We start from the raw sequence: 13,949 nt of genomic DNA on the forward strand, positions 1-13,949 counted from the left end.
AAACTGTCAAAACAGCATACGACCAGCAGCAGTGATTTGAGTGCAGCTCCATTACATTGGCAATATTACTGTAAGCTCAACTCCAAATGATCAATATTCATTTTCTGAAATAAGACGTTTAAACTTCAAAACAGCAGCTGGATCAGCGATGTGGTGAAAGTTGGATAATAACATAACCAAACTCCTCACCATTGAAATGGAAAACTGCAGCTCATTCTTAAAGCAATACTAGGTACACAGGAGTGAGAAAGACTGGAGACTATCACTGTAGTCCACCTGGTCAATGTCTCACAACCATTCCAAAATTCTGCTACCATTCTGTCTGTCTATCCATTCATTTCCTCATTGAACTTCACCTTGAATTTGCTGATCCAATTAGACCAGACTATTTGGCTTCCTCTGCTCTGAAGCTCTTCACATTTCCTCTGCTCTGAAGCTCTTCAACCATGTTGTGAAACAAACTCGGTACCACAGCCACATTTGCTTCCTCAGTGCATGCCTCCATAACCAACTCATCCCACACGGACTCCAGACCACCTTTAAACCAGCAGAGTTCGGACCCGAACAGGACAAACAGTACAGACTACAAATTCAAAAACACCAGCAACAGTTCTCCTTCAAGATCCTCCGCTCCACGCTTGCAGCAATGCGCCGGCACCTAACCTCTCTCCAGTCATCCCTGCCTCAGCTGAGGGCCACACTCTCTCAGAATTGCAAAGGACCCACTCTGTACTACATCCTCAGGAGAATTCATACTCTCAACAAACAGTATTTCAATTCCATCTCAAACATCAAAAACTGTAAGTACAACAAACTTTTATCCACCCACCTCCATAACCAGCGCTCCTCAAACATTCCAGAAGATTCCCCTGGCCTCGGAAACGCCATTAGCCATGCGGCTGACGCAGCTACCACCCCCACGCTGAGTGATGATGTCACTTCCGCCCACATCATGGCCACTCCCACAGCCACTTCCGGCCCTCACATCATCGCTGATGCCACACGCTCAGTGACTTCTGCCACCCCTACTGCCATGATCACCACCACTTCCGCCCCCACCAACACCACCCATCTGCATTCTGCTGACACGCCCCCCACAGACCCCACTGTCACTATCCCCACACCCCAGAACCCCGAGGGCAACATTACCCCTGCTCATGCCTCCACCCCCATTCTCCCCACCATCACACCCACTCCAGGTACTGGCTCCGACCCCACTCCCAGCTCCACACCCGCACCAGATCCCAGCTCCCGGCCCTGCCGAGTTTTCACCATCCCCCCAGACCTCCCACTCACTGAGGACGAACGATCAGTCCTCAGCAAAGGACTCACCTTCATCCCCCTCCGTCCATGCATCAATGAATTTAATACACGACGTGACATTGAACAATTCTTCCGTCGCCTTCGCCTCCGAGCTTACTTTCACAATCAGGACTCCCGCCCACCTTCCGAGGACCCCTTCGCCCACCTCCAACACACTGCATCCACCTGGACACTCCGCGCTGGCCTATTACCTGCCCTCGACCTCTTCATTTCCAACTGCCGCCGGGACATTAACCGCCTCAACCTGTCGTCCCCCCTCCCCCACTCCAACCTCTCACCCTCACAACGCGCAGCCCTCCAATCCCTCTGCTCCAATCCCAACCTCACCATCAAGCCAGCGGATAAAGGGGGCGCAGTGGTAGTGCGGCGCACTGACCTCTACACCACTGAAGCCAAACGCCAACTCGAGGACACCTCTTCCTATTGCTCCCTCGACCATGACCCCACCCCCCCATCACCAAACCATCATCTCCCAGACCATACAGAACCTCATCACCTCAGGAGATCTCCCACCCACAGCTTCCAACCTCATAGTCTGGGAACCCCGCACTGCCCGGTTCTACCTCCTTCCCAAGATCCACAAGCCTGACCACCCTGGCCGACCCATTGTCTCAGCATGCTCCTGCCCCACTGAACTCATCTCTACCTACCTCGACACTGTCCTATCCCCCCTAGTCCAGGAACTCCCCACATACGTTCGAGACACCACCCACGCCCTCCACCTCCTCCAAGACTTCCGTTTCCCTGGCCCCCAACGCCTTATCTTCACCATGGATATCCAATCCCTCTACACCTCCATTCGCCATGACCAGGGCCTCCAAGCCCTCCGTTTTTTCCTCTCCAGACGTCCCCAACAGTACCCTTCCACTTACACTCTCATTCGTTTGGCCGAACTGGTCCTCACCCTTAGCAATTTCTCCTTTGAATCCTCCCACTTCCTCCAGACCAAAGGTGTAGCCATGGGCACACGTATGGGCCCCTGCTATGCCTGTCTCTTTGTTGGCTATGTAGAACAGTTGATCTTCCGTAATTACACCGGCACCACTCCCCACCTCTTCCTCCGCTACATTGATGACTGCATTGGCGCCACCTCGTGCTCCCGTGAGGAGGTTGAGCAATTCATCAACTTCACCAACACATTCCACCCTGACCTTAAATTTACCTGGACTATCTCTGACACCGCGCTCCCCTTCCTGGACCTCTCCATCTCCATTAGTGACGACCGACTTGACACTGACATTTTTTACAAACCCACTGACTCCCATAGCTACCTGGATTACACCTCTTCCCACCCTATCTCTTGCAAAAATGCCATCCCGTATTCCCAATTTCTCCGCCTCCGCCGTATCTGCTCCCAGGAGGATCAGTTCCACCATAAACACACCAGATGGCCTCCTTCTTTAGAGACCGCAATTTCCCTTCCCACGTGGTTAAAGACGCCCTCCAATGCATCTCATCCACATCCCGCACCTCCGCCCTCAGACCCCACCCCTCCAACCGTAACAAGGACAGAACGCCCCTGGTGCTCACCTTCCACCCTACAAACCTTTGCATCAACCAAATCATCCACCGACATTTCCGCCACCTCCAAAAAGACCCCACCACCAGGGATATATTTCCCTCCCCACCCCTTTCCGCCTTCCGCAAAGACCGTTCCCTCCGTGACTACCTGGTCAGGTCCACACACCCCTACGACCCACCCTCCCATTCTGGCACTTTTCCCTGCCACCGCAGGAACTGTAAAACCTGTGCCCACACCTCCTCCCTCACCTCTATCCAAGGCCCTAAAGGAGCCTTCCACATCCATCAAAGTTTCACCTGCACATCCACCAATATCATTTATTGTATCCGCTGCTCCCGATGTGGTCTCCTCTACATTGGAGAGACTGGGCGCCTCCTAGCAGAGCGCTTTAGGGAACATCTCCGAGACACCCGCACCAATCAACCAAACCGCCCCGTGGCCCAACATTTCAACTCCCCCTCCCACTCTGCCAAGGACATGGAGGTCCTGGGCCTCCTTCACCGTCGCTCCCTCACCACCCGACACCTGGAGGAAGAACGCCTCATCTTCCGCCTCGGAACACTTCAATCCCAGGGCATCAATGTGGACTTCAACAGCTTCCTCATTTCCCCTTCCCCCACCTCATCCTAGTTTCAAACTTGCAGCTCAGTTACTGTCTCCTTGACTTGTCCTACCTGCCTATCTTCTTTTCCACCTATTCACTCCACCATTTCCTCCCTGACCTATCACCTTCATCCCCTCCCTCACTCACCCATTGTACTCTATGCTACTCTCTCCCCACCCCCACCCTCCTCTAGCTTATCTCTCCACGCTTCAGGCTCACTGCCTTTATTCCTGATGAAGGGCTTTTGCCCGGAACGTTGATTTCGCTGCTCGTTGGATGCTGCCTGAACTGCTGTGCTCTTCCAGCACCACTAATCCAGTATTTGGCTGAACAGCCCATTCTCCCTGTTCTCCGCTGGATGTGCACATGTGCACATATGTTTGTACATGAGTGTCTGTGTGTGCACATATAGAGTTATAGAGTCCTACAGCAGACAGGCCCTTAGACCCAAACTGGGCCATGCCAAAAATGTCCATCCAACCTAACCCCATTTCCCTGCACTTGGCCCATATTCTTTGAAATCTTTCCTATCCATGTATGTGTCCAAAATGCCTTTTAAATGTTATTAATGTACCCGCCCCCAACCACTTCCTCTGACAGCTCATTCCATATGATTATTACCTCCTGTGTCTGTGTGTGCACATATGTTTGTGCTTTGTGTGTATGTGTGTTTATGTGTGCACAAGTGCATGAGGGTGTGCATGCACGTGCGTGTGTGCGCGTGTGTGTGTGGGGGTGTGTGTGTGCCTCATTCGATCTCAAAGGGGGCCTACCCATTCTGAATTTGAGATTTCATCAGACACAATGCCTCTTCTCCCTCACGTGGTTTAGGAAATTCAGCATTTCCATAAGGACCCTCACCAACCTTTACAGATGCACCATAGAAAGCTTTCTATCTGGTTGGATAACGGCTTGGTAAGGCTCTGCCTGGGACTGTAAGAAACTGTAGAAGGTTGAGCGTACAGCCCAGACCATCACGGAAGCCAATCTCCTTTTCAATCCCCCCCAATCTCCATCTACACTTCTTGTTGTTATGGAAAAGCTGCCAACATCATCAAAGACCCCTCCCACTCCAGTAGTGCCCATCAGGCAGAAGATACAGAAGCTTGAACACACGTACCATTGTACATGTACAGCTTCTTCCCTACTGTTATTAGACTGTTGAGTGGGCCTCTCTTATGTCAAATCCAATGTTGATCTTGCTTTGTGTATTCCTGTGCAGTGTAACCTGTATCGAAGCATCCTTTGATCTGTATGTCCTTGTTTGCTATGATCTGTCTGTACTGCTTGCAAAACAATATTTTTCACTGTACTTAGGTACATGTGGCAATAATAAATCAAATCAAATCAAATCAAATCAGAAACTCAGTAAAAAACATTTATAGTCACACCACATATAACACTCTGATGCAGACTGAGGACCCAGTGGCTATTCAGAACTGTAATTTCTAGTCGTTGAAATTTCAAGATTTTAGGTCTTTAAGAGAGGTTACCATCCTAAAATTTACAGTGATTCTTTTTCTCTGAATTAAACTATTTTCCTGCTCACCGACAATTTCTTTAAACGATACTGTTTTATCTTTGTCATTCACATTGCTTATCTCTGTCACAAAGACATGGAAAGTTTCAGGGAACCCTTGCCAGGAAGGTGATGAGTTTCAGTCATGCTCTTTCTCCAGCTCTCAGCATCTGAGTTAGAGAATCTGTGCTTTGGAAGCCAACACTCCAATCTCGTTCGTTGTTAAAAAAATGTTACAACACTCTGAAATTCCTGACAGGAATCACACTGGCTGCAGTGGTCACATGGAAGCTCCTCGAAGGAGTGGGAATAAAATAAGCAAAGGACATTATTAACTTAATCTTTAATTTGACAAAAATGAGATTCGGAGGATGATATTTGTGCCTTCCCTGGACTATTCTAATAATTTCATGTTTTTACACAAAACAGTGTCAAAACTCAAAAGTAACCCTTGAAACTAACTGGAACCAGTTTTAAAAGAAATCTTAATAAAAGCAGAACATCTTCTCAAATCTGCGTCAGAGATGCAATCAAATCCAGTGTTGAAGGCTTTATAAAGAATTGCTTTCTGATGGGATAATTGGGTCAATGCTGCAGGAGTGAGACGTGAAAAAAACATCAGACTGAGGGGGATATCATCAAATTGCAGCTGATTAAATAGTGAGGGGTGACTGCAGCGATTTTGAAAATAGCTCTGAGTAAAATGTGAGACTGCTTTGAAACATTCTATATTTATTTTATTTCAAATTGCACTCTGTGTGTGTGTTTTGTGAGTGGTGAATTGCTTTCCCTTTCTTAAGCAGTGCATCATTCTTTATAAACCGGTGCATAACTGCAAGGTTCATCTCTCATCAAATATCACAATGTAGCTGAACTGACAGCAACCAATCTCTGTCCTGGAGATGTTCCAAGCTGACCTAACCCAGGGTGACAGTTGCAATTTATGTTTTTAGTTATTTGTGTGTGACGCGCTCCTGAATTGGAAGAAAACCACTATCTGCTTGAAGAGTTTTGAGGAGATAATGAGTTAGACAGTAAATGTCTGAATAAAATTCCAAATTAAGTGAAAGATATGGTATGGCGCAATTGCAAAGACAATACATTTTCATCTGTGAAAGCTCACTAGTAATCACTGCATCACAAATCATCTTTCACACTGCACTTAACTCTGTCCAGTATACACTGTGGAAAGTGTCAAATGATTTGTGTAAAGACAATTTATAGTGAAGAGAACGAGAACAATATTTTTATTTTGAACATTTTCAGTCTTGTATGACTCTGCTTCAGACCTTTTTCAGTATATCAGACTGGAAATGTTAACACTGCTGCTTTCTCCGAAGATGCTGCCAGACCTGCTGGGTTTCTCCTGCACTTTCTAGTTTTATTTTTGATCTGCAGCATCTGCCTGGACTTTGCCTTAAAGACATTTACATTTTGCGACTATAATGTGACAAGCAAACAGAAAGTATTTCCAGTCTGGGAAAATTTTGCAAAGAATTGAACGCTAGTTGGATATTCTTATTTTCTGACTGTTAATTATTTTGACGCATTAACAGGACAATTAGCCAAATCGTTGGGACAGGTGAGAGGACTTGAGACCATCGATGGGCTGGGGGGATACAAGTTCTTCCTGCAGCAGCCTGAGCTGCAGTGCATATAGCAACAATGGCTACCAGATGCTGCAGTGAGGGTGGGAGTAGGCTCTGGCGGGGGGGGGCACACTGCCTCCTTCTGATCAGAACTCGGATTTGTTACGGTTGAGTCCACAAAATTCCTTGTTGCAGAGAATGGCCTCCAAGCTTTGCCTTAGCTAGTGCTGGACTCCTCAACGTTCCTGGACATCGATCGCAGGCTTTCTGCTAGATTTCTGAAAGCACTTCCCTGTACACTCTCTTTGGTCGGCCACGCCATTGAAGTCCTCATCGGAGTCCTCTGCAGCAGAACGGAGCGGGTTGCGACCCCCTCTTGGTATAGGGCCCCTGCACTAACTGTGTCCCCTGCCCAGAGATGCCTGATCCAACCTCAAAAACATCCTCTTGGTTACACACAGCGTCAGCGAGAGGCTGGGAATGTGACATCAACAGAAGGTGTTGTGTTGGCATCAGAGGTCTCTCTTGTTTCTGTTCCTCCGTAGCCTGGGTCAGTACTGCCCCTTTAATGGTCAAAGACTTGGACAGAGGCCCTGACTGGAATGTAACCAGATGGGCTGATGATACAAAGGGAAGCTAAATGATGTGGAGGATAGCCCGAACAATCTGCAACGGGATATGGATCAGTGAATGAGCAAAAATGAGAGTTTGTTCACTTTGAGAAGAAGAACAGAAAAGCAGAATATCTTTTTAAATTGAGAGAGAGAGAGAGAGACTGCAAAATGCTGTGGTACAGAGGGATCTGGGTGGCCCAGTCCATGGATCACAAAAAAATTGACATGCAGGTCCAGGGGGAAATGAGGAGGGCACACAAGACGTTGGGGTTTATTGCAAAGGGAAGTAACAGTATAAAGATCGGGAAATGCTGCTATGATTGTACAGGGCATTAATAAGATCACACCTGGGGTAATACTGCATACAGTTTTGCTTTCTTTGCTTGAAGAGGGTAGATTTGCATTGGAAGCAGTTCAGAGGAGGATCACTTGGCTGATTCCTGGAATGTAGGGGTTGCCTTCGGAGAAAAGGTGGAATAGGATGGTCCCATACTCAGTGGAGTTGAAAGGAATGAAAGGTGATCTTAGAACAGGCCCGTAGGCCCACGATGTTGTACCAAGGCTTAATCCTAATGTAAAACATAGTAACTTAACCTACGCACCCCTCAACTCACTGCTCTCCATGTGCATGTCCAGCAGTTGTTTAAATGTCCCCAATGACTCTGCTTCCACCACCACAGCTGGCAACACATTCCATGCATTCACTACTCTCTTTATACCTTCCTCCGAATATCTTCAAACTATGACTTCTCGTATCAGTTCATCCTGCCCTGGGGAAAAGTCTCTGGCTATTGGCTCTACCTATTCCTCTCATGATTTTGTATACCTCAATCAGGTCTCCTCTCTTCCTCCTTCTCTCCAGAGAGAAAAGTCCGAGCTTATTCAACCTTTCTTCATACGGCAAGCCCTCCAGTCCAGGCAGCATCCTGGTAAACCTTCTTTGCACCTTCTCCAAAGCCTCTGCATCTTTCCTATCTTATTGAAACATCTAAGTCACTGTGAACAAAGGAGGACAGTGTAGAACCTCAGAAGGACATAATCACGGGGAAGTCAGCGAGTAAGTAGCAGATGAAGTTCAATGCAGAGAAGTAACAGCTGATACATTTTTGAAGAGATGGTATAAAGGGTATTGCTCCAAAGGGTATGCAGAAGAAAAGGGGAACTGGGAATACATGTGCATAACTCATTCAAGGTGTCAGGGATTACAGATGGAGAAGTTAACCAAGCATACAGTATCCTTGGCCTTATGAATAGAGACATAAAGTACAAGAACAGGGAGGCTATGTGTATAGTTCTGGGTGTCACAAGATATATAACCAGCACTTATGGGACTAGGAGTGTGCTGGTTGATCAAATATTCCGTTTAATCGAGAGGTCCATATAATCAATATAAAAACACCCACTCAGTAATAGAAACATAATGCAGGGGGTATACACATCACTGTTATACTTTATTTATGACATAAATCACTGAAATAATAATGCAACCTTTCTGTAAATAAAACTTACCTGCAGACAGTCTTCTCACTCAAACCCTCAACGGACTATTCGGACATCATGATGATGCAGTAAACTGCTGGGATTTCAGGGGGATAATGTCGGTTTATCAAGAGTGCTGGTTCATAACATATCAGTTAAAACAAGGTTTGTTGTATTTAAAATTGGATTAGACAGAGTTTTGCTTGACCAGGAAATTGAAGGGTGTGGGGGAGTTTATAGACTACAACTAGGTCAGCCGTGATATTATAGAATGGTGGATCAGGCTCACTGGGCCGAATGGCCTCTTACTGCTTCTATTTCCAATGGTGTTGAGTGGTGCTGGGGCATTGGGCTCAGGGCTATTGCCCACAATGAACAATGCAGTCAGCTTCAGCAGTAAAGCACTGGTGTGCTGCTCACTGCATCTCAATCAACAGTTACATGATAATTTTACATCAAAACCTCTCCCTGTCACTGTATCTGTCTTCCAGGACAATCCTACTGAACTCCTGTTCTCTTCCAAATCAGTAATGTGGGAGAATCTCAGGACTGGAGACTTTAAGAGGGATTGCAAATGACCAAGGAACCAGGATGTGACAAAATAAAAGGAGGAAAACCACCACAGGGCCAGAGGGTCACGATCTCATCAAACAGTGATAACTGGTGTCTAGATTAGAGTGGTGCTGGAAAAGCACAGCAGGTCAGGCAGTAGCCGAGGAGCAGGAAAATCAACGTTTTGGGCATTCCTGATGAAGAGCTTTTGGCCAAAACGTCGATTTTCCTGCTCTTCAGATGCTGCCTGATCTGCTGTGCTTTTCCAGCACCACTCTAATCTAGACTGCAATGTAGAATATGACCAGTAGCTGGCTAGGTGTAGGAGTGCAGCAGACTTTGTGAGTAATGATGGTCACTGAATTAGCCAGAGTGAACCTGATTGTTGAGCAATGTGTTCATATATCAGTTTGAATCTTCAAATAAACTGAACCTATTTAGAGTTAACCAATCCTGAGCGTGTGATGAGTGAGTTTGTATGAAGGAATGCAGCATTACAATAATCTGTAATACTCTAAGCAACGTTGTATAACTGCATGTAACACACAATTTAATTCCTCTCCCATTCCTATCTCTGCAATGTCCTTCAGCCCCACACCCTCTGAGACATCTGGAACCCTATAATTCTCGCCTCTTCTTGCATCCCCTGCTTCACAATTGTTGGCCATGCCTCCAGCTCTGCAATCCCCTCTTTACACCTCTCTGCTCCTCCATCTTCCTTCAAAACACTGTTCCAAATCCTACTTCTCTGACCAGGCTGATCTAATATTGCTTTATGTATGTGGTGTCACATTTTATTTCCCTGCTCCTGCAAACTGCTTTGGGATGGTTTATTGTATGAAAGGCGCCATAGAAATGTAGGTTGTCAGGACAGATGGGGGTAACAATTTGTTAGATATTGTGGCTGAGCATGGCTTTAGAGAGAATTAAGAGGCATGAAAGTTGCATCTCTCCCTCCAGCTGCAATTAAAGTCCAGTTGCATTTAAAAAACATGAGCAGATAATTAGATTTACCACTAGTCAGTGCTGTCATTGATCACATTAAAGCTTACAGTAATTGGAAAGGCTGCGAGGCTAAAGCAGTCTGAAAGGAGACTCGATGTCCAGAAACAAATAAAAACAAAGCGTGACCTCCATTTCTCACTTCATCAGGCGTCTGAAGGAATTTTTCACATAGATATCAGAACAGGGAAAGAGCTGTGTTGCTTCACGCATTGTAAACCAGTTAGGAACAGTGAAAGTCTTCCAGAAGGGGCTGAATGGCCACTTTGTGAGCTGGGATCATTCTGTACCCAACAAACACCACAGCTATTCAGTGGACAGAGGCAGCCTCACTACCTCTAATGGTGAACAGAGTCACTTCAGCACATACTTTCCCTGCTCTCTCTCTCTCTCGGGAGGCAGCAATGCAGTGATGCGAGAGGATGTTTCTGAGGACTGAACTAGATTTGTTCAACTCTGAAATACCAGTGGTAATTGTACAATGGAGGTCCGTATTTCTCAGGGTTGTGAATAAACTGATATCTCTTTAACCAAGATCACTACGTGAGCCAAAGGGAGGCATTCTGAAGTTTTATACACCCACAACATTGAAAAGCCTGGTGTAGAATTAATGTCACTGCACATTCAACCTCTCTCCCCTTGCCTGGGGCATGGTGACCCACTGGTTAAACCACCAGCAGTCATCTCTCTCTAACGAAAGAGCAGCCCTGTGATTCTCTGAGATTATGGCGACCCTAACTTGAACAAAGTCTATTAACTTTAAAAGCTAACTTGAGCTTCTTGACGGTGCCCTATGGGAGGTGGGAAGTCAAGGTGTGTGAATGAACAATTAGCCCTTAGCTATGTACAGTAACACAATCAGCCAGGAGACCTGAGAAACACACTCTCGCTCCCGCCACCGCCAAAGTTCAGGGTCATTCCCCCTCACAGCCAGACGTCAGGCTTACTCCCACAGCCAAAGGTCAGGCTTACTCCTGCAGCCAAAGGTCAGACTCACTCCCGCAGCCAAAGGTCAGGCTTACTCCCATATCGACTCACCTTCTCCTCAGATGCTCCTGTGCTTTTCCAGCCCCCACCTTTTGAATTTGAGACTGGGAGGCACAGCCTGGGATTCTAGTGGAGGTGGCTTTAATTGAGGTAAGGACAGTGACCCCCCCCGCACCATGGATATTCCTGTTGTTGTGTGATGCTATTACAGCATGGCAGAGCTGACGGCAGATGTTCCAGTAGGGGAGGCCTTCCAAGTTAATGAAAGCTCTGTGACTGAGTCTCATTTGGAGGGCCCCTGTGCAGGAGCAGCTGGCTGTGTCCGTCTCCCTCAGCAGGATCAGGCCAACCTCCTCATCCCATCCTTTACTGGGCAGCAAACCCAGGGCATGCCCAGCTGATGGGCCCACTTCCTAATCAACCTGTTCAGACATGCTATGACACAACCTCTGGGTGCCCTGGCCCAGAGGTAGAGACATTACCACCGTGCCACAGAGCCCTTACCTGGTCACGTCATGTAAGAGCGTGGCGCAGCACCAAGTCAGCAGGATCGTGACCTGTAAACAGTCCTGAAACTTGGAGAGTTTTCACACGGAGAATATTATACCTATTGCTTTAGAAAACCATCCAGAATACATGATTGAAATTAATTTCATTTCTGATTGACTTGGCTGCTTATTCCAGTCTTTCTGAAAATTAATCCCTGTCCCCTCTAAAACCACACTGCTTTTACATGCATCTGACTTCAGCATTTGTACAGGCTACCACTGGGGGGAGAGGGGGTCTACACAAAGCTCCTGTTGCAGTCTTAATACGTTTTCTATTTAATAATTCTACCCAAAATGTTTCAACGCTTCCTGAGCTTCCATCATAGGTACTTTCTAATCAACCTGTTCAGATGTAATCATACTGCTGCAGAGTAGGTGGGACTTGAACCTGGTCCAGAAATACAGACACTACCACTACACCACAAGAGCACCCCTCCCTTCCCTCCCCCAACCTTTCATTATATTTGTACTCTATTACAGCAGTGGTTTCATCTTACTGACTGAGGTAAGATTTGCTGCACCATTTTACTAGCTTCTCCTTTAGGCTGTATAATCCACGATATTTAGTTTCCAGGCTTGGTCAAACTCAACAAACTGTATTTGTGACTACAGTTCACTGATTCATTGATCTACATTTGTGGGTTTTGAGTCTGGTTTGTTTCTCTGAGTAAATTCTCTGAGTTACTGATAGAGACACAGTGTGAACTAAGGGGTTGGCAACAATAAGCTGTAATTTACTTTCAATAGCTGTACTGAAGATGAATGGTCTTTTATTAGAATAATTGTTGGAGGTCTAAGAAACAATTTTCACAAATGAGACTTAAACGATGGTTTAAGAGAAACCAAAAGAACTGCGGATGCTGTAAACCAGAGACTAAAATAGAAATTGCTGGAAAAGCTCAGCAGGGTCTGTGGAAAGACATCAGAGTTAACATTTCAGATCGAGTGATTCTGATTTCTCTCTGCAGATCCTGCCAGACCTGCTGAGCTTTTCCAGCAATTTCTGTTTTTGTGGTTATCAATGGGATAAGTGACCTGGGAAAGAATGAACTACATCTGACGTCTATAAAAATCGGGCTCTGATGACGTTTCAGCAGCATTCTGATATATTAATAAACCAGGACTTGGCTCTGGCCTTACCTCTGGTGCGATGTAGTCTGGGGTCCCACAAAAAGTCCGCGTTGTGGCGTTGTCGAATATGCCCTCCTTGCACATGCCGAAGTCTGCAATTTTAATATGTCCCTCGGCGTCCAGCATCACGTTATCCAGCTTTAAGTCTCTGCAAACAATTTAAATGTGGATGAAACACTCTGAGCTTCATGTAACTGAGGTCGAGCCCACTGTCAAGAGTCACTGAGACTGTGAACGCCAGGAATTTTGTGTTCTGAAATCACACACTGGTCACAACAATTTTCTTCAACTCGACAAGGAATCCTAGAATGCAGGAGGAGACCATTCAGACCAGTCTGTCTGTCAATATAAACCTCACAGCTGCTGGGAAAAAATGAAACTGCTTCTCAGAATGCTCTTTAAGAACAGACAGTGACCATCTCCTCTGGTCTGGTTGATACGTGACATCTGTCCTGCACCAAGTTGGCTAACACTTTACTGTCCTCTAAATGGTCAAGTGGTTGTTCCTAAACATACAATGCATTTTAGAGCTGTCCAGCTTCCACAAAGAAAGTTTTTTTTTCCAAAAAAAAGCTTCATTATTTAATCTTTTTCATATTTCTTCGGTAGGAGATCCAAATAGGAATGACGGTAAGATCGCGAAATACGTGAGCCCCAGTTAACTGATTTCATAGGAGTGCATTAGAGACGGTAAATGTTTCAGTCATCCTTCTGAAATCAATCTTTGTACACTAACGTGATGGGTATTTTATATTTAACAGCTACTGATGGAAAGGTCACAATATCCTAAGACTCAGTAAGGAAAACACCTGCACCTTAACTTAATCCAAAACCAAAGTCACCAAAGCATTTTAGCTTCAGGAAGAAGGATGTGGGAAACATGCTGACAGCTTCCAACATGTCTGCCCTTTACTGGGAGATAACTCAAAGCAAATTGTGAATATTTGTTCCCTTTCCTTAGGGCCTTCTGTATCAGTCATGAATCATAGAGGTCGACAGCACAGAAAATGGCCCTTCACCGCATTGAATCTCTGCTGGTCAGAAACAACCACCTAACTATTCTATGAGGTAAAAACAAT

General features: G+C 46.1%; 1 protein-coding gene across 4 annotated transcripts in view; it reads right to left on the reverse strand.

The window, feature by feature from the left end:
• Window positions 1–13,949, reverse strand: part of LOC140464124 (protein kinase C alpha type) — a 403,957-nt gene that overhangs the window by 46,604 nt on the left and 343,404 nt on the right. For all 4 annotated transcript variants that reach the window (XM_072558880.1, XM_072558878.1, XM_072558879.1 and 1 more), the window contains one exon: window positions 12,880–13,018. In XM_072558880.1, coding sequence (XP_072414981.1) covers window positions 12,880–13,018 — 139 coding nt within the window. The remainder of the gene's footprint in view (window positions 1–12,879; window positions 13,019–13,949) is intronic.

The sequence above is a fragment of the Chiloscyllium punctatum genome, chromosome 39, assembly GCF_047496795.1.
Source record: "Chiloscyllium punctatum isolate Juve2018m chromosome 39, sChiPun1.3, whole genome shotgun sequence".
Taxonomy (NCBI): Eukaryota; Metazoa; Chordata; class Chondrichthyes; order Orectolobiformes; family Hemiscylliidae; genus Chiloscyllium; species Chiloscyllium punctatum.